The following is a 22,145-nucleotide window of genomic DNA, read 5'->3' as shown; positions in this document are numbered from 1 at the left end:
GGTATTTTTAAAATGACGTCATTTTTCCACGCCTGCCAAATGACATAATTAGAATTTTGATTCGATGGTATACCTGGCAGTAGATAATTAAACTTTTGCCATTTTTCATAATCAAATGTCTTCGTTTAATCCCCAATATGCCCAAAATTTAAGAAAATTTGGTATAAAGCTCGTAACTCAAAGACCTCTTCATGCGGGCCAAGAACTGGGTAACGCTTGTGGACGTTATTGTTCTTCTCGAGAATAAGCGGTAATTTAAATCATTGTATACATACATAACCATTATGCAAGGAAACAAGTGTTAACAAGCAACCTAAGTTCTTCGAATGAATAAACAGGTTTAATTTACGAGTTTCGATGGTTATATTAAATTTTAAACGTATTATAATTAAAAAAGTTAATAAAATGTCTATAAAATTTTATTGTGGAAAAAGAAATCGATTCCCTACTGTTAGTAATGTCAGTGAACTAAACTTTTCAATCGCTACTGAATAACCCATGGGTAAGACCGTTTTGGTCATCCCTTCCATATTATACACTATTTTCAACGTAAGTCCTTATTTGTCCCATTCGTAATTTTTCGACAAAAGCTTCACATAGGTATGGTGCAGTTTAAAAGGTACAATAATGAGTTAGACAAAGGCATATACATATATACAGTAATGGCCATTGAAACAGAGCCAGTTCAAAGAAATTATTCCTTGGGAAATAAAGTTTTAATATCACACCGAATTAGTATACTAATTGTATATTGTAGATATATAATAAGGAAAGAAAACTTCAATAACAGACTTAATTTTTAAAAATTGCATAAACATAATATTTAACAAATAAATGGAACAAATCAACACATGATCATAAAAATAGAGCCAACCGAAGATAGAGGCATAATTAATAATATTTTGCAGTTTCAAAATTATTAAGTAACACATAAACTCTCTTTAAACTCTTAATTTTTTTGTATGATCATTATGTTTAATAACTTCGACGCGTGTTCAGGCATAGATCTTACAAAACTTTAACGCACGTCTAGTGGTATTGCTTCCCATTCTGTCTTGATTACCTCCAGAGTTCGTCCTTGTTTTCGTTTTATGTTTGCCAACACTATTCTTGAGGACAGTCCATAAGTTCTCAATAGGATTAAGGTCCGGCGATTGGGAGGGCCAAAGTAATAAGTCCACATTATTATCATTTAAAAATATTTTCACTCTCCTAGACGTATGCTTCGGATCGTTGTCTTGTTGGTACTTCCATATTAGTGTCATGTTCTCCTCTGCAAAAGGCAACACAATATCTCGAAGAGCGTGGACATATTCATGTTGATCCATGGTTTCTTTAATCCGGTTAGTTGGTCCTAGACCATACTATGAAAAGGTTCCCCAAAGTTTTATATTATCACCTTCATATTAACTGTTTTAATGGTGTTTTGGTAATAATTCCTGGTTGCATGATCTTCTGACTTAGTGTCTTCCATCAGATCGCATTAGATTTATTTTTGTTTCATCGCTCCGTAAAATATAACGCCATTTTTTATTCCTTCTTCATCATCCCGATTCAAATGATTTCGGGCGAATTTTAAATGCTGCTTAATGTTCGTAGAAGATAACAAAGGAACTTTTCTGGCTATTCCGCCGTGTAAAATATTTGTCTGAAGCCTTCTTCGAATAGTTCTTGTACTTATTTCCAAACCTAATTCAGTTTTAATACTGATAAACGTCTTGAAGGGATCTTTTTTGGAGACTCGAACAATTTGCCTGTCTGTATAAGGACTTATTTTTCTCCTCGCTCCACTTTCCTCATTTGGTAGTTTTCTTATAGCATTTTCAATAATTTTTTTTTAGCACCTAATAAATCTTGCAATTTCTCTTAGTGATTTTCCCTCTTTTCATAATGTTAAGATTGCCACTCTTTACTCTGCCGTGCAACGAACGCCAGGGCCCATTTTTATCTAAGTTATTGTTCAGTATTTCACTAAATGTTAAAAAAGAAATCATGATGATAATTTAAAGGAAACGACACGTGCAAACTTGAAGGAACACTGGTACTATGTATTTTATTTTTCACGTCTTTATTTATTGGATTAGAAAACTTTTATGTTGTTCCACGCTTTACTTAATTTTCGATTATTTTTTTGAATAAACTATCTAAAAAAGCGTTGAATCGAAAAATTTTTCAAACAAATGTTTTTCAGTTTTTAGTGATGTATCCATTTTTGTCAAAAAAATCTAGGGTTTCCATTAGAAAAAATGCGAATGGAAGGCCTTCTAAATGACAGTTTTTTTGAAAAAAAAATGTCAAAAGAAGCGTTCCTTTATCCCAAACAAACTTTATTTGAAACATTTTTTTGTTAAATTCTTAGTTTTCGTGAAAATCGCATGTGCATGATAAATCGAAGACCCTGTATATACAGGTGTTATCGCCAGACCGACCATAGGAAAACCCATGTAACTTTCAATACCATTTAATATTATCTTCCTGATTCATTTAAGGGCAAAACTGCAGTATTTGTTTGAATGTCATTTTAGGGGAGACTTATACATAAAAAATGAAAAATGGTCTTCGCATCATTTGCGAGATATTTTGAAAAACCATTCTAAAACCTGCAAACTTATAATACTGCTCTGATATCTCCCTCAATTAAACAAACAGCAAAAAAAAAATGGAAATATTATTTAATAGTGTTAGCAAACAATAAATAAACATTTCTAATTCTATTTCTAAGTTAGTAAATGTTCAAATAATCCCAACGGTTTCCAATGTAGTACCATTTAATCACGTTTATTTTCTCTGCTGCTGTGTGGGATACTTTTTAACAAACTTTAATAAAGTTTGAATCTTTTTAACAACACTCTTTTACATAATATCACAGTAAATAATAAGGTGACGGTTGCTGGTGATTTACTCGAGGAAAATATCAGGGCAGAATTATAAGTTTGCAGATGTTAGAAAAACTTGTAAAATATCTCATAAATGATTTTTATATTTTACGTACAAATTCCTCATCAAAAAGCCTAAAAAGAAATCTAATACAATTTTGCTATTAAATGAAGAGGGAAGATAATATTAAATGAAATTGAAATTTACATGGGTTCTCTTATGGTAGGTCCGACGATGCAACACTCTTAGTATATAAAGGGTGTCCTAATATTTCAAAGTTTTGAATACTAAAGAATGTTTACATCAATTTTTAGATGAGAATTGAATGCTGATGAAGACACCCATAGAAAAATCAGCAAATATTTTCTGTTAGTGTTGGTTTCCCACTACACATTCAATAATTTATCAGATATTGGATAAGTGAATGCATAATTTTCGAGGTCAAGGACCGAGGTACAAGTTAAAAAATCCATTTAAAAAGTTAAAGATACTACTATTTCCAACTAAAACTAATAACATTGATCAAGTTGAAACAACGGACGATTCTCATATTTTGGACACATGTTTTTGATATTTTAGTAAAAATTTTAACAGCAAAATTGTCGTATACTTCATTCTTAGGTTATATTTCCTGGAAAACAGCTAAAAATTCAACATGTTCACACCATCATGCATACCCAAACAAGCCTGCATCCCTCGTAAAATTACCACCCCGATATTCCAACACACGTTTAAACAAAGAGTCTGTTTAGAGTGCCGAATTTCTCAGCTCCTAAACACTATTCGATGTACTCAACGAGTGAAATACGAGATTCAATTTTAAAAGCCGAAGAAAAAAGGTCATGAACCGGCTAAATAAACCGTAATGGTTGCGATGACATGGATGAAACGACGGTAAACAAATTGGAATATAAATAACGATTGAATATTGTCGATCAATATATTATCGACTCATCGAACATTACGCATTTTCCCGCAGTTAGCCATTGGGTCCATGAAAGCTACTAAAAATTAATCGCTTTTGACGATAGCAACGGCCACTGCGTCTGGGACTTAATATTTTTTATCAACTGTTGGCAATAAAGGAAATATAAATTATTAGAGGGAAGTGTGAAATTATAAATAACTGAGTGTAATTAACTTTCAGGGAATTAATTTTAGGAAAATGCAGCAAAAACCATGCATTGTCTGGTGCGGGTTCGCCTGATGGTCACTAGGCCAGAACAGGTGCATCAGACGATGCAGCATGTGATTTTGTGGTTGCTGAACAAGTGGGTAAAGGTTCTTTTTCTCATACTGAATAAGAGCGAAAACCCCTTGCCCTTATATTGACAGATATTTTAAGAAATTTGTGTGTAAAAACCAACGAAAATTGTTTATCTAAGCACAGAACTTTCAGACAACATTCGTTGTCCTTGCCTCGCGCACTTTTTCATACCCGCATGATCGCTTGACAATTTAAAAACACTAAACACTAATAGTACGTGATTTTAAAGCAGACGTGAAACCTTAAACTCAATTAAATACAAAAGCCATACGTCATACGTCATAATGGGAAACCCCCCCATACTTCTTAAGTTTCAACCTATTTACACTTAATTGAAAGGGGGCATAAGTAAGTGATCCTTACTTGTGTTTCATAGAAGAAAGAGCTTTTGATTCTAACATTAAGAAAAAAAAAACTGAAGATCGCCACGACGAGTAATGAATGAAACTGGAGCCAAATATTCATTGTCTTCATGTTGCATTACAGAAATACAAAATTAAGTATCTAAAATTATCTCTCACGTTTCATCGCGCCAAATGTTCACTTATTAAGAGAATGCAATATGATGGCAAAACAAACAAAATATCGTGAAATGTCCCCAGCAGAGAGATTAAAATTAGTGCCAAGATCCAATATTCGGCTGTCTGAGTACTCCTTTTACTTAATTTTGTCTGACTCTTTGAGTCTGTTTCGTTCGTTCGGAATTAATGACTACACGTATGTTTTGGAAATCCTGGATGAATATTACCTTGATTCATCCGGTCGAGAAAAAGAGAGAGAAATAATTTTGTGGACTATACTATGGGCGATCTCTCCTTTAGGCTAGATGCAACGAAAGTTTCTTTGAAAAATACCGCATTTCCGCATGCAGCACATTTTGAATCAATTCTTCAGAAACCATAAATATCACAATTTCGAAATACAATTTGCGATAGCTGGACTTGTTTTGCAAACTTGGCATATTATGCTACTTTCAAAAACTTCATTGCGAGTTCTAATCTTGCGGAAACGATGATTGAACTATTGAATCTATCGACAAAAATGGTCCAGATAGTAAGTAACAAATTATTAACAGCAGATTGGCTTCGAGGTCGCCAACAGCGGGCAATCTTTACAATCTCTCTTTAAACGTATTATCCGACTTATCGACTAACGAAACTATGAATATAAAGTGACGATTACTCCCATGAAAACAAAGCATCATTGTGCTGGTGTTTCATATGAAACATTTGTTGTTAACATTAATTATTGTTATTGAGTGGGTTTTAACAATTATTATCGTTTCCGATCACATCAGGATTATAGCAGTGTTTCTTCTTTTTTTTTCTTTATCTAAATAATCCCGGATCATGGTCGAAAAGGTGAGCCGGTCTTTCACCCTTATAAAGGGTGTGGAGGGATAATCTATCTAAAGACCACCTGTTTCCTCGAAAAATTGATTTTCTCGTTAGACCCTGCCAAGTCTATTATATCCTCTTGACGTTATGACACTTTATATAGGAACTCATCCCTTTTTATTTCACTTTACTCCGGAAAAATTCAATACCTGGAGGGTGTTCGTTCTTTAATCACTATAATTAATACTGAAAGTTGTTTTTTTTTATCTGTACAAAACTGCTAGTGGGAGTGTCTGAGTTATTATTGTTAAATATATCGTTAACAATTTGCACAGGAGCGTCAACCTTGATTGGTTACGATCAATAGGAGACGTGCCTTTTTAATTTGGCCAGCTGGTTACGCGTCTAGAAACTTTTATTAATCATCAGACATCCTGGCCCCATGCTCCATTAAACACCTATTAACCGCAGTCGTGCCGATCCGCCATTGAATCTATGGCTTAACTTCGCAACAATTTATATGGATTTTTAAATAAAGCGACAAATTCAAAGTCATTTGACTATAGAATGCAATAAAGCATTTTTTTTTACATTAATTTTTTTAAATATTAACTTAGTTTTGTGCATTGTGTAAGTAAGGTTCTTTCTACTATGGTACTCGGGACCTTCAAGTCTGATTTTCCATCCATAAACTGAAACGTGTAAATATTATGTTCAAAGTAGAATAGTCCTTCAGTTGAAAATAACATGAGGTAAATATTTACGAATAAACATTTTGTTAGAGGTGACAATTCCGACTAAACAGTTACATTCTCGGTTCCGTTATTTGGTAAAATGAATGTTTTTGTATAGAAAAAAGGAAGTGTTGGAATGTGCAAAAAAATTGTGAAAGGTCTGAAATTTACAAGTACATTACAATGTTGAAAATCTTTCAATTTCGGGTGCAGAACCAAAAGTTTTTGTTCTACTCGTAATATACAGGGTGTTTCCTAACTACGTGTAAAAAATTTAAAGGCGTAATCCTCGACTGATTTTGAGTCAAAAATGCCTAATGAACATATGTCCACAAATGCCTTGTTTCCAAGATACAGGGTGTTGAAATGTCACAAAGACGTTGAAAGAGGTTTTTAAAGGTTTGGTGGTTGGGAGCTTGGTGGTTTGGAAACCTTTCCATGTAAATGCGCCTCGCTGCCAAACACTTACCATCAGCAAGGCCGTAAACAAAAACCATATTGGCCATTTCTTGATTAGTGTAATTAGGCATTTGAAAAATTTTCAAAACTGAGGTATAATCTGATTTTTGGGACGCAAAACTAAATTCTTTCACTTTAGAGAGTAAAACACCAAAATAACACTGACTATCTTGTTTATAGTAGTGGAAGTAGCAAAAAAAAACTAACAATAAACAAGTTAGTAAATACCACCAAACCTTTAGAAACCTTTAAAACCTTTTTCAACGTCTTTCAGTCAACACCCTGTATCTTGGAAACAAGGCATTTGCGGACATATGTTTATTAGACATTTTTGACTCAAAATCAGTCGAGGATTACGCCTTTAAATTTTTTACACATAGTTAGGAAACACCCTGTATTTAGACCGAAAATGTCTTATACATCTTTAGGATAATTTTTGGTAGACGTGTTCCTTTCCAGCTTTTATCTATATACTTTTTGTACCATAATACCCTCTATATTGCCACATATTTAAATAAAAAATATTATCAATTTAATATCTGGTGAGCATACACACTATATTGCACATCCCTGATATATCTAGATCCTCCAATGAGTTCCGATTTGCTCAACAACCTAATTCATTTTGGCCGGACATCTACTAAGTGTGCGTGTGTTCCGAATTCTAGAGTATGCACTTCACTTCCTTTTTATGAGAATTATACCACAAAGTGTGGTTTTGTCTTTCGAAAACTCACACTCTAAGCTATTCGGGACGAACATTCCCCATTTTTTTGTCAGATAATAAATTAAAAATACAGGTGCTTCTCAAACTTTCCCTGCAAGTATATAACAAAATAGCTTTGCACATAAAAACACAACTAATTTCAACTTTTCCATCAGTACGTCCATATGAGAAACCTTAATGCTCAGTCACGTAACAATTCGTACATTTATTTCTTAACTATTCTTGTTCCCAAGATTGCGTAATTAATTCGCTATTAGTAAGTCAATTAAGCAAATAATGTATTATGTGCTTTCTTTATTTTTTTTTACTCCTGAAAAAGGTGAGAAGACGCCTTCAACGTAGTACACATACGAAGGCAGTTGACCGACAAGGTTAAGACCAATTAACCACGGTTGAACGAGTTATGATAAAATGGTACGTTGAACTTTTGTGAGGCTTTTACACGCACTCTTGACCCTAATATTTAATGTGCATTAGGGTACGGTACGGTAGAGGTACAAGAGTTTCCGCCATTACGTGTAACTTGCTAAAGTGCAGAATGGTGAGATTTACTTATACACCTAGTGGAGCAATTCCGAAGAAAGTAGCCTAAATACAACAAATGCAATACAGTAATGATCATGAATAATGTATGTGATGACCCCGAAGCCGAAGCTGCTAACCCATAAAAATGCAGCTAAGTAACGTAGAGAGAGAACTATGGCAATAATTATTATCTCCTAATAATTTCTTCGGTGGAACAAAATACCAAATCCGTCTTTCTCAGAAAACTAAAACCCCACATTAATACCAAACTTTGCACTTCAGAATAGATAAACAATATTGTTATCAGACACAAGAAACGATTTGAACTAATTAACAGTAGGGCAATGCGATAGGTTATTAGAACATTTGTTCTTAGAAGAAATTAATAAAAGTCTTCTTTATATTTATTGATTTTGCGATTTGTAGTAGTTGCTTGTTTACCGCTACTTTTATTGCCTTTTTCGGCAATAACTCTAGATACCTCTTGAGATACTATTATACATTTATGAGATTTAACTTCTAGCTAAGTATTGTTATGAGCAAATAGAATTGTATTTTTTCCTGCATGGTCGGTTTCAAGCAACTGTTAACAAATCTTCCTGCATCTACAAACACTTATTTCAAACAAATCAAGATGGAAAGCTCACACAGCAATGTAAATCAATTGAATTAAAAGCGGCCTACAACTAAGTAATTCAATTAAAACCCATTCCTCCATGCTAATGGGGCTTTCAGGCTTAGAATTACAGGAACCAATGTCCACTATCCCTAATTCGTCTTACATTAATAAAAACAAACATGAAGGAAACACATTTGGTTGGTAAATGAGTAGGACATATCTAAAATAAATACAGTTTCTATTACTAGGAATTGTAAATCAATGCAGCGTGGGTAAATGATATATGAAGTAATGATAATAAATTTAAAACAATACAATATTTATACAGGATGTCCATTAAACCTGCGGCAAAACTTCAGAAGGTTATTCCTTGGACTTTTTTTTTTATATTTTGTCCTTGATGATTTTTGAAAAGCCTCTCTGATCCGAAGATATAAAGCGAGAAAAATTTTCGACAATAGCAATATATTATTATTAAATATTACATTTAAAGCGTCTTAATCTACATGAACTGTCGAAAATTACTACCTCAAATGAAACAGTCATTGTGAGTTTCACCTCGACAAATCGAAAATCTTTGCTATGTAGTAGATGACTTCAATTGGCTTCATATTAATCCATCAAAGTAGAATTATTTTCTATTAAACAAACAGATCTAAAGATTGGTAGATACGCTTACAATTGATGAAGAGTGAATCAGTAACCTTATTGCACACCAAATTTAATTTATATGAAAACTTAGAATTGGCACAAATGAAGTGTTCCATTCACCACTCTTTAACTCACTTTCGGGAAAGAACAGTTTACTCGGGATTTACAAGAAATTCTCTACGAAATATCAAGTGAAGACTTTTGGATTTTAAAATATTTTTAAAATACACAATAGCAAATAGAACTAAGTTCTCACAATATAAATACATAGCTCCATAAATTAATAAATCGATATTTATATATTCATCAAAACACTAGAATGAATATGCAGATCCTCATTATTCCTCATTCTCACTTATTCCTGTGTGAACCTCACCTCAAAGCTTTACTTTACAGTTCTGAATTTTTACCTGAAAGCACGAAATCCCTTCTAAAGCTCACACAAAAGCCTATTTCTTTTATCCAAGGCACATGCAGATATTTCAATAGCAGACAGCTGCATTGGAAGATCCTCTTGAAATATACACCTACGTGTTCTCGACGTTGCCATGCCGATGTTCTACTTCCGTCTACATCTTGCCTTTAGCTATTTAAAAAATGTATGAGGATTTTCCTTTTCACTTCGAAATACTTAAAAAGCTCAGGTTTATCGAGGGGTTTCTAATGAATGAAATAGGAAAATTATCTGTGCCATTGCAGCTTTTGCTGCAACAATCCTCAATATAATCCGATATCATTACGATCAAAGAATCCTCAGCAACATTACAATAAACTTGAAACAGCTAATTACAATATTACATAACATATTGTCATAAATATTTTCCATAAATTAAATGGAAATATAGTTTGAAACAAATTTCTATTATTTCGATCCAGGTTGTACGCAACTGGACACACAAAAGGGATTGTGATTGGTTGGGTTCACGTTGGAACAGAAAGTCAAAAAAGAAATAAATAAGGGGGCTTTAACCGACTCCATGATAGTTGTACCGATTACTACATTCAGGACTAAACACACATGACCTGAAAAATATTATTAATCGTCGATTCATTTGAACCCTGTTTTTTCCAAACAAATGGATCTTGGATAAAACTTTTAATAACACTGACAATAAACTTATTGCAATTTGATAACTTGGATTTTATCGTTTTTATTTGTATTAAAACCGAATATTATCATGCTGCCCGGCGACATATTTATAGAACGAGGTCTGTGATAAAAACAGATGAAACAATATGAAAGTTTTGTGAACTTGTTCAGTGAACTGTGTGCATAGTCCTGAAAAAAAAACACACAAAAGCGAGGCGATGATAAAGAGGAAACGGCACACAAATGGTGTGACACTGCAGTATCCGGTTCCAGGGAAAGACGTCATACTGAAGAGAGGACACGTTAACTTTGTCACATGGGATATTGTTTTAAACTGTTGCTATAAAAATGAGGTGGTGTTAAATTTCATATTCATTCAAGAATTATTTTACAATTGGCAAAATTAATCCAATATCTTTAACCTCACGAGCTTCGCCATTAAGTCCCTTAATATCTTGGAATAACACATGGTTTTTTTTCTATTTTTTCTTTGCGTTTTTTAGTATATATGTCCTCTATAAGTTTATAAATAATTTGACGTATTATTATAGACTTGTTTGCTAAAAACCTATCCTACCTGGGTTTACAGGCAACTAGTACATCTGAGTTGATTTCTGTATACTCAATTTATATTTCTATGGTAAATGAATTAATTTTAATATGAGTTACAAATTAAAATATATCTAAAATATTTATAATAGGAAAAGGTATAACCTTATTGAAACAAATACAACATTGTTAACAATAGCAACATAATAACAAATAACCATTAATGCAAAACACTGAACAAATTTAACAGAAAACTAAAAAAACCTCAGTTTTTCTAGTTTGGACAAATCTTTGCCAGTCCTGATTAACCATGATGTACTTCTTATTTGGGTCTTTTTGGACAAGGAGATCGCAGTCCGTTTAATTTGGAAATAAATGTTTAAAATAAGAAACATCTCAACTAAAGTACCTCAGGGATCTGATATTGGGACCATGATAGTTTTGAAGTTGTAGAAATTATCTGTATAATATCGACATTTTTCGATGATTCACCGTGTTCGCAGACGACAATTCACCTGTGTGACCACCATCCGTGTCGACAGCTTGACTGCGGTCATGCCTCATGACGCGTTGATCATGAGGGACTGGTTAGAGGCTAACCAATTCATTTTGAACATGATCAAAACAAATGTTTTATTCTTTTGGTTAGCTACATAGCTACATGTTAAACAAGACACTAAACACTTAATAGCATGGTCAGTAGGAACGAAATTAGCTTGGGCTGAGTCCCATTTACCTGCAATATGGGATTTGTTTATGGAAATTCTGCGGCATTTCTAGGTTTTATTTACTCCTGATCCTTCAAATTATATTGCATAGCTCCAAGAACTATAATAAATGTGATTCAACCTTTATTTTTGAATTTATGTTTCGGGTCAATGATAAATATTTTGAGATCTCTGAGAGATGTTCATACCTCGTGTGATTTTTAAGTATTGCTGCTCTGTCTCAACCATTTCTACTCCTATACAGAACTCCATAGCATACAAGGGGAGTGAGGATAGCCTTATTCACTCACTAGCCCAATGAGCATAGGCTCATTGGACTCTAGCATTCTATGAAAAACCTTATTTTTCTTCAAGTTTGACATAACATAAATATATGTCAGAAAAGCCACAAATTTTGAAACAACATAGGTTGTCAAAGTTTCACTTTTTGAAAATGTACAGTCAGCAGGACACCACCAAGACCATTAACAAAATAAACTATAATTGGACAATAAAAAAATTTCAAATTATTTATATGCAGCAGATTGATGATTAACAAATAATTTTATTAAATTGCAGTTTATGTGAACCTTTAGTCATGAGCTAAAGATATGTTAATCTTTTCCTGACTAATATCTTATGTGACACTATCAAGTCCTTTGAAAGGCATATTTAGTAAAATCACAATATAAATTAAATCTGTTGTCATCTGCTGAAGACTATCAAATAAAGGGTGATAATAAAAAAAAACAACTAAGCTTTAAAATTCTAGGGGCATGTCTTAGATATATTAATCTGTTATTAGTTGTTGGTAAGATGTGTGATGATAAAAAGCAAATGACTTAATCAAGACCCTAGTTTACATCCTGCTTTTATGATCGCCCTTATCTTGCATGTTTATTACAAAAACCTACATATTCTTATTTTATCCCCAAATAACATGAGAAAAACAATTTTAAACAAAGGGTAGATACCTCCCTCTAGGAACTAAATATAACATCCCTACATAGGGAAGATCTTAAGAGTCAAATTATAAAAGGTTCCTAAGTTTAGTAATACAATTCTTGGAAGGTAGCCTTTATTTCCAACTTCCAACAACAGGATATTTATAATTTCAACAGTTGCCTGCACTTCAATGGAGCCCTGAATAATTTGTCCCAAAACTTCCCAGATTAAAGCTAAATTCGTACGAAATGAATATATTGCCACTTTTTCATAAAATGAAGTCTCCTTATACCTTAAAATAATTAATTCCTGACCACTTACCTCTTTGTTCCCTTTCTATATGCAATCCACAACAAATTTGAGCCACAAGTAATATCACCAAACAAACATACAACCGCAAGAATTGAGCCATATTTTTCACTGAACTATACTAGAATGCATACCGAGTGCATTTGGTATAAAAATATCCTTGGGATGCATGCAAGGCTGAACTACGAAAACGGGGCTAGGTAGTCGTAATTGGGGCCTTTAGAAAACTTAGATTGAATGGAATAGGGACTAAAAGTGGGAAAATGGATAGTAAACACGAGATGCCTTTAGATAAACCGACCAAAGCAAACAAAGATCGAATTTCACGTATTTTACCGGAGAAGAAAGCTATCGCAACAGAACCACGAACGCAGCCATGGACAGCGCAAACTTATCGTTTTGTTCGCATCTACGGTTTGTATTGCAGCGTTTGTTTTTCAAGCAAGACTTCAACGTTATGGGCGACGTTGTCAGATTGAAAAAATATTTGGAGCTTCTTAAGATTTTCACTATGTGGAAAGTCGAAATTTCTACTTTATAATTAGTTAATAAAAAAACGTATATTTTTATAAATTCAAGTACCTGATATTAAAAGCAATTTTTTTAATTTCCCAGATGACTTACAGTTTATTTATTAAAGATTAAAATATTCTAGCATGCTCTGAAATCTACCAGTTTTCTTTATTTTACCTCGCAGTACCTTCTTTGTTCTCCACGTTTTTCACAATTATCAAATAAAATAATTGTTACCTACTATAATTAACTGTTGTGTTCCTTATTCTATTTATTTTTATGAATTGAAATTATTAGAAAACTAATTGAATAAACATTGGCAATGCCGCACAATAAAAAGGTTTTCGAGTTTCTAGGCTGGCTATGTTCGCTCAGATTGCACTGGGATGAAGCGATTGATAGAGAGGTTCTAAATGTGGCATGCTCGGATGTTGATAGTTGAGTAAATAATTACATATATGTAACCAACAAAAAATGTATACATTAGATCCCGCTATAACACGATAGATACATTTTGTGTTATATAAATTCGTGTTATACAAGTTACTTACATTACACAAATACACAAGCTGTTTACAATCTAAAACGATTAATTAACTAATTACATCAAAACAAATTATTTATTGATAATTTACCTTAAAACACTACAAAATAACAATTTTTATTACTGTTGAATAATAGACGCGTTTTACTATTTTTTTCATTCTTTCGCCGAGTTATACATGCCTTTTATAACGTGTTATACGAATTCGTCTTACATGAACTCTTACTAATGGGGGCTCTACTATATAGTTATGTGTAGCAAATAAGATTTAGCGGATCGAGCGAAGTTCCCGCATTATGACCTCGCTTACGTAAAGATGAAAGTTAAAAAATAACCCCATGGTATCGTAATATGCAACAAATGATACGGATGCCTAAGCTCATAAGAGCCGAGACGGCATGTCTAGTAGATGATTTGTTAAAATATGATTTTTTGACACTCGAGACAACGTCCTGAGCCTAATATAGTAAAAGTGTCAAGTATTGTAGCAACATTTTATAGACGAAATGGTATATTATTTTGATTCAAACTATCTTTTAATTTATTGTTCATTTCAAAAAACAATATTTCTTGAAAACATGGTGAATGTAAAACTACTCAATAATGAACACGATATAATCCCGTCGAACGCAATGAGAAATATATCAAAACTTGCTAGTACCTATTCATTTGCTATTTATCTTCTAAATATTAGACTATTTATGTGGAAAAATGTGATTATTGCAATATTTGAAATTATCGTTATACCAAAATTAGTGTCCACTGTACACACAATAGGAGAAAAATGTTCAACATTCATAGCTGTAGCAACCGTAACAAAACTGTAAAAAAAATTATGAGGGCGTTGTGACCGATTAGGTCGCTAAGTGAGTAATAAAAGTAGCAAAAAACTAAATGAAAAAAACGAGGAATAATGTTTCGTAATCAATTAATACACTCAATTGCGATATCTTTTAAAGTTAATACCGGAAATATATGTTACCCTTAAAATAAGTAAGAATTGATAAGTTTTTAATATATTATGCTTGCTACTCTCTTATGCTTATTTCTTGCTGTTTCCGAGATTTTAAATTACAACTTAATTTTGTTTTAATTAGAAGTATAGCATTTCAATATTATGATTTTTGAGTCAAAAATTGTGAATTTAACATGTGTGGCTGTATGGCTCTCCATTTTCCTGAACAAGACATCATGTTTAATCAACAGTCGAAAACAAGAGAATAGATTTCTTAAAATCAGTTCTTGTTGACTCTTCTTTTAAGGCGAAAGCGTCTAATTCCGAGAACGAGAAGCCGGCCTAGCTCAGCGCCACCTAACGGTGTTCGAATAATCGAATTTGGCATTGTGATAAATGTCCAATGTCGTTTTTGGTTTTGCGCTTTTTATAGGGAGACTCTTCGTAGTTTACGTGAGTGGTGTTCTGGTGTTTTATCTAGAAAAACTAAGATTTAATAGTAAGTTTCACCTTCCTAGGATAATTATCTTTCCCATAAAATTTACTTGGAACAATTTCTCCCCGCCAAAACCACATGGAAAGCATCTCTGGGCGCTAAAAAACTTCGCCTCCTAAACTCTCCTTTGCAGAGACTTCTGTGTGAACTCCTCAATAATTGAGCATTTTTGCAAGCCAATTTTAAGTTTTTCGTTTCGTGTTACGTATTTTCCAACCACCGCTGCAATTTAGTCTTTTGAAACAGTTTCTGAGGTTAGTTTGGAGGTTTGTTTTTGAAGCCTAATTTCACAATTCTATCATCATGGTTCTTGCCTCACAAATTCTGTTTTTGGCAGTTTTAGAACTCAGGGAATGATTGAGTGTTGTTGAGTGAGTCGGAGGTGATACAATTAAGGAAATGGCAACTATTCCATTAGGACAGCAGGCCGCAGCGGCTTTGCTGGATTTCAACCAAAAATTGGACATTAACCTCCTGGAGAGTGTGGTCATCAGCATGTATGCTGGCAATGGTGAAACGCAAAGGATGGCTCAGGAGGTGTTAACCACCCTTAAGGAACATCCAGATGCCTGGACGAGGGTTGACACAATATTGGAATTTTCAAGTAATCAACAAACAAAATATTTTGCTCTACAAATATTGGAACAAGTTATTAAGACTCGCTGGAAAGTTTTACCCAGGAATCAATGTGAGGGTATTAAAAAGTACATTGTTTCATTGATTATTAAAACCAGCTCTGATCCTGAATCATTGGAGGCAAACAAGACTTACTTAAACAAATTGAACATGATTTTGGTGCAGGTGTTAAAACGAGAATGGCCTAAGAATTGGGAAAGTTTCATTCCTGATATTGTGGGTGCAAGTAAAACCAACGAAAGCCTTTGCCAAAATAATATGGTTATCTTAAAGCTTCTCAGTGAAGAGCTTTTTGATTTCTCTTCAGGTCAAATTACACAAACAAAAGCTAAACATCTGAAGGATACGATGTGTCATGAGTTCTCAGCCATCTTTCATTTGTGTCAGTTTGTATTAGAAAACTCCCAAAATCCCCCATTAGTAAATGCCACTTTGGAGACTTTGTTGAGATTTCTCAATTGGATCCCTTTGGGCTATATTTTTGAAACAAAACTGATAAGCACATTAACATTTAAATTCCTCCCAGTTCCAATGTTTAGAAATGTTACCTTAAAGTGTTTGACGGAAATTGCAGGAGTCACAGTGAGCAATTATGATGATATGTTTCTGAATTTATTCAATCAAACCATGGCTCAGTTAGAAATTATGTTGCCAGTGACAACAGATATTAAGTCTGCTTATGCTTGTGGGCAAGATCAAGAACAAAATTTCATTCAAAATTTGGCCTTATTTTTGTGCACATTCTTGAAAGAACATGGAAACATTGCTGAAACTCAGGAAGCACTACTTGGAAATGCTCTGTCTTACCTTGTTCTTATCTCAGAAGTTGATGAGGTTGAGATTTTCAAAATTTGCCTGGAGTTCTGGAATAATTTAGCTTCTGAGCTGTACCGTGACGCTGAACTTCAGCATATGGTAGCTGGAGGCCCTATATTCTTCACTAATAGTCGAAGAACTACTTATCAAGAAGTACTAACTAAGGTTCGTTATATTATGATCTCAAGAATGGCCAAGCCAGAAGAAGTGTTAGTAGTAGAAAATGACAATGGAGAGGTGGTTAGGGAGTTTATGAAAGACACAGATTCAATCAATCTGTATAAAAACATGCGTGAGACTCTTGTTTATCTCACCCACTTGGACTATGCCAATACAGAAAGAATTATGACCACCAAGCTACAAAACCAAGTAGATGGAACTGAATGGTCTTGGAAAAATCTCAACACTCTTTGTTGGGCTATTGGAAGCATATCAGGTGCAATGCATGAAGAGGATGAAAAGCGATTTTTAGTGACAGTAATAAAAGATTTACTTTTGCTTTGTGAGCACAAAAGAGGCAAGGATAACAAAGCTATAATCGCCTCAAATATCATGTATGTGGTTGGCCAGTACCCCAGATTTTTAAGAGCTCATTGGAAATTCTTGAAGACAGTTGTGAACAAACTTTTTGAATTCATGCATGAGACACATGATGGTGTTCAGGATATGGCTTGCGACACCTTTATAAAGATTGCCATGAAATGTAGAAGGCACTTTGTAACCACACAGATAGGGGAATCTTGTCCTTTTATTGAGGACATTTTAGGATCTATTTCAACGATAATATGCGACTTGCAGCAGCAACAAGTGCACACATTTTATGAAGCTGTGGGATACATGATTTCAGCCCAAGCTGATCAGTCAACACAGGAGGCATTGATTGAGAAATATATGATGTTGCCTAATCAGGTAGGGTATATTAATGTTATTAGTTAAAACTAGATCCTATTTGAAGTATGATTTTTGTTTTATTTGGTCTAAAATATTTGTATATAGTACTTTTTGCTATTGAGGAAATGATCTGCAAACTGTAATTTTTGAAGAGCATTATATTTTAGGTGACAGAGGTATTTAGAATGTGCATAAATGAAATGGTAAAAGGTTATTTTAGATGGTTAATTATTAAGTTTCCTTTTTAGGGAGACCAGATGTTTTTAATATAAATTTTTAGGTGTGGGATGATATTATAAGCCAAGCAAGTAAGAATGTGAACATTTTGAAGGAGATAGAAATTGTGAAGCAATTGGCTAGTATATTGAAGACAAATGTCAGAGCCTGTAAAGCTCTGAACCATGCTTATGTATTGCAGCTAGGGAGAATTTATTTAGACATGCTTAATGTCTACAAGGTAAACAAATATTTTATGTCCAGACTATTTTGCTAACTAAAATGCAATTGTTCATTTAGTTTTAAATTAATTTTATCTTGGAGTTTAATCTTTGAATTAGAAGTGCTAGATAAACAGTTAAAAGGGGCTACTTAATATTCTATCCCAAAGTTTTTCATTTAATTTAGATAGAATAACAGGTTCAGAACCTGTTTTTTAGTAATGTTATATTGCTTGTCACAGTTATCTCACCAAGACAATTTCAGTGTTCTTGTAATAAACCATGCTCTCATTTTATATAGAATGTATGTTCTCTATACAAGCTTAGAGTATGAAGGCCAATTAACTTGAATTCAAATGTTTTCTACAGGTAATTTTTAATTTTATATTAACACTAGAATATGGTCAACGTTAATTTTGACAGGAATGTAGTTCTTTTATATGATTGCCAGTTTTTATAAAATAGAACATAGGTAATAAAAAAATTAGCAGCGCACCTCTGGAAGAAAGTGCTTTTATTCCGTTTTGCGTCGCGACTGAAATTATTCGTGGGTGTGCAAATAGTATTTTCGTCCTTTGTTGTGCAAGTCCAAGCCAAATATTTCTTTACTCAAGGTTATGTCCGAGAACATAACAGCCGCCATCACGTTGAACGGGGAAGCAGTCACTAAGCAACCTCTGATTAAAGCCATGAGAGTAGTAAAGAAGGAGACCCTTAAACTGATCTCTGACTGGGTGTCAAGGTCGAACGACAACAAAATGGTTCTAGAAAATTTTATTCCTCCGTTTTTGGACGCTGTTCTTTTGGACTATCAGCGAACCACCGTGCCTTGTGCTAGGGAGCCAGAAGTGCTCAGCGCTATCGCGACTATTGTAAATAAACTTGAAGGACATATTACCTTGGAGGTAATTGGGTTTCTATTGAAATTATTTCTAGTTTTTTTGTAAAAATAAATTGCAGGTGCCGAAAATTTTCGATGCTGTCTTTGAATGTACATTAGAAATGATTAACAAAGACTTTGAAGAATATCCCGAGCACAGGACTAATTTCTTTCTACTCCTTCAGGCGGTTAACAACCATTGTTTTGCCGCGTTCTTAAACATCCCCCCTACACAATTCAAGGTTTGAATTGAGGGTTTTGATTAAAAATTGCTGGTTTATGAATTTTTGTGATTTACAGCTGGTTCTTGACAGCATAATTTGGGCATTTAAACACACGATGAGAAATGTGGCCGATACTGGGCTGCAGATCTTACTGAAATTGTTGCAGAACGTGGAACAACACGAGGCGGCGGCTCCCAGTTTCTATCAAACTTATCTCACCGATATTTTGCAGCACGTATTTGCAGTCGTTACGGATACGTCCCATACTGCGAGTTTGTCTATGCACGCCACAATATTGGCTTATATTTTCTCTCTGGTAAGTTTGGTAACTAAAATGAGTACAAAACTAAATAAATTATAACAAATCTCATTTACTTTGCACTCTTGTTCTTTCATGTTATGAACAAAAACTCTATGTGGAGAATACAGAACGTTCCGGATAGAGCTACATGAAGATTATGTAAACGATAAACGATGCACGGGTAGTTCAAGTTAGAAAAAAGATGGTTTAAAATTTAAAAAAATATACAGGCGTTTTCAAAATATAAGGATAAAATTTAAAAACGCGAATTTCGAAAACATAAGCCTCTCAAAAATTTTTAGCCGTTTAGATGTTGATGAGATGTTGATGAAATGTCATAATCCTATCAATTCATCTGTTACAAATTGCTAAGTTTATGTTTGTAAAAAATCTTTATCTTTAGATATAAAATAAGATTATTAGTGATTCAGTGGAGAATGAGGAAAATACAATTTATTACTCACCGGCAAATCTTTACCTGTGTGTAAAACTTATCATTTTGTTTATTTCTAAATCATAGATCGAATCAGGACGGGTAAACTGTCAGCTAGGCCCTACGACTGATAACATACTGTATATTCAAGAATTCATAGCGACTCTTTTGCGATCAGCTTTCTCCCACCTGACAGATAATCAAATCAAAATTACGGTTCAGGGCATGTTCAATTTGAACCAAGATATACCCGCCTTCAAGGAGCATCTCCGAGACTTTTTGGTACAAATCAGGGTAAGTTATTTAATTTCAGAGATTTCATTTTGGTACACAAGGAGTTGGAAATGTAAATCGACATACTCTGACCATATGGTTACATGAAAAAATAATACTGTTTTAACTACTTTTATTTTCCATCCACTGACCCAACCAATTACTATACGAACGTACATACATTACAAGAATGGCTGAATTATTACAATAAATTCAGGCAAGATGGAAAGATAATCCAAACGATGAACAAACTGGACTATTCTGGCAAACAACATAATTTCGCTTCGATTCGCATGGAAAACTATCACGTGCGCATGAGTAAAGCTATTTTCTGGGCTTGTAATGAAATCTATTATTTCGGCATAGTTGGGATTTGCGTTCAAATTGTATCCGAAAAATAACATGTTTATAGTAGCCTGCACTAACATTAATCTGCTGTCACAGTTAACAAGGATTAAGGTACCTTTTAGTATTATTTTTTCAATATGTATAGTGGTTAAAGAGTAATGGTTTACATTTGGGACATCCTGTATAAATTTATGTACAATAGGAATACACCGGTGAAGACGACACAGATCTGTTCCTCGAAGAGCGCGAAAAGGCTCTCCAGGCCGCACAAGCGGAAAAGCGTCGCGTACAGCTGTCAGTACCCGGCATCCTCAACCCGCACGAAGTACCCGAAGAGATGCAGGATTAACCCTCAACCCTTATTAACGTTAGAAACTTGTAAAGTGTTGACCTAAGTGATCAAAACTCGATCTGTGCTCCGGTTTTTGACACTATATGTGATAGGTGGCGTTTTGAATGAGGACGGGTGCTGAATAAATGGCGCGCTTTTTGAATAAATCCTGTGTTTATTATACTATTATTTGTTAATTCGAATTTTGCTTGTTTTCTAGGAAGTAAGAGCAGTGTTTTTTTAAAATCAAGGAAGTGTCTACGAAGTTAGTTGAACACGCGAGGAAAGTGTTGATGGCATTTCTACAAAAAATTGATGAGCGTTTAAACAGGAAGGAAATAGGTTGTTGGGTAACTTGGTGACACATGCTTATACTTATTGGCTTCATTAGGCATTTGGTTCATTTGGACACACATACCTTGATGTGTGTATACATACTTTGTGTACACACATATCTAATGAAATCAACAAATAAAAATACATGTCGCGAGTTGCTCAATATTCTTTTTTACCCTCTGCTTTAACGTTCATTCACTTTTTCGTAAATTCTTTAACGCTTTCCGCACATGTTTTTTTTAAGATAAGACCAAATTTACGGGAATCTTTCACTTCTTTGCGTGTAGCGTAAATGTTGCTAAAGAATATAACATCCTAAGGTCTATGTGAACAAATCTGCCAGGTCAGAGCCGATTTCTTTCGACTTGTGGTTTCGAGTCAAACACGTTATGATTTAATAATCATCTGATTTTTGGTCCGAAATGGCCAGTGGAAAAAAAGCGGCTCTTAGTTGTATAAAGAATAAACTTGGACCTGTTAAAGTACCTATAGAAAGACGTTAAATATTCTATTAAGTATATAGTTTTCTAACTAAAACAGGTTCTTTATTACTATTAATTTATTACTTTTAGCCATTGAACTATTGCGGATATTGAGGAAATCTATATGAGTTTTGGCCTGTTTTGTATAAGTTTCTAAAGTCTTGTTTGGTTGAGGTACCTAGTTGTATTTTTGTACCAGTCAGATAATAAAACAGCAGCTTCTATAAGATTAATTTTTTCTTTTATTTGAACCTGAGTTTTAAGAAAAGGGATTCGTATCAATGTTTAGTAAGTTTATGTGTATTTCGAAGGTGAGTTTAAAGGTTGAACTTATTTACAATATACAAAATTTATTTTAAAACCTCTGGATCAGGTATATTCTTGCCGCGTATTGTTCTAGTTATGGTTGATAGAAATTTTGCGATAATTTCGACGGCAGTTCAAATAAGTTTC

The 22,145-nt window shown here is 33.8% G+C and overlaps 2 protein-coding genes across 4 annotated transcripts in view; one reads left to right on the top strand and one right to left on the bottom strand.

The window, feature by feature from the left end:
* The window catches only part of Meltrin (meltrin), a 48,420-nt gene extending 35,203 nt beyond the window's left edge, over window positions 1–13,217 (bottom strand). For 2 of the 3 annotated variants that reach the window (XM_066295749.1, XM_066295747.1), the window contains exon 1: window positions 12,809–13,217. Coding sequence is in view for 2 of the 3 variants with exons in the window: in XM_066295747.1 (XP_066151844.1) it covers window positions 12,809–12,899 (91 nt within the window). In the remaining variant the exon portion in view is untranslated. The remainder of the gene's footprint in view (window positions 1–12,808) is intronic. The other variant, XM_066295748.1, reaches the window with a different exon arrangement.
* A 1,987-nt stretch (window positions 13,218–15,204) lies between these two features.
* emb (exportin-1 emb) lies at window positions 15,205–21,925 on the top strand. The gene is made up of 8 exons (XM_066295525.1): window positions 15,205–15,307; window positions 15,642–17,665; window positions 17,928–18,104; window positions 18,699–18,989; window positions 19,045–19,206; window positions 19,265–19,504; window positions 20,010–20,216; window positions 20,746–21,925. Exons 2-8 carry the CDS (start codon window positions 15,704–15,706, stop codon window positions 20,890–20,892), a joined length of 3,186 nt encoding a protein of 1,061 aa, XP_066151622.1. The 5' UTR covers window positions 15,205–15,307; window positions 15,642–15,703; the 3' UTR covers window positions 20,893–21,925.
* The last annotated feature ends 220 nt before the right edge of the window (window positions 21,926–22,145 follow it).

The sequence above is a fragment of the Euwallacea fornicatus genome, chromosome 23 (genome assembly GCF_040115645.1).
Source record: "Euwallacea fornicatus isolate EFF26 chromosome 23, ASM4011564v1, whole genome shotgun sequence".
NCBI classification, from domain to species: domain Eukaryota; kingdom Metazoa; phylum Arthropoda; class Insecta; order Coleoptera; family Curculionidae; genus Euwallacea; species Euwallacea fornicatus.
The sequence above is the reverse complement of the archived record's forward strand: the minus strand, read 5'-3'. Positions and strand labels throughout refer to the sequence as shown.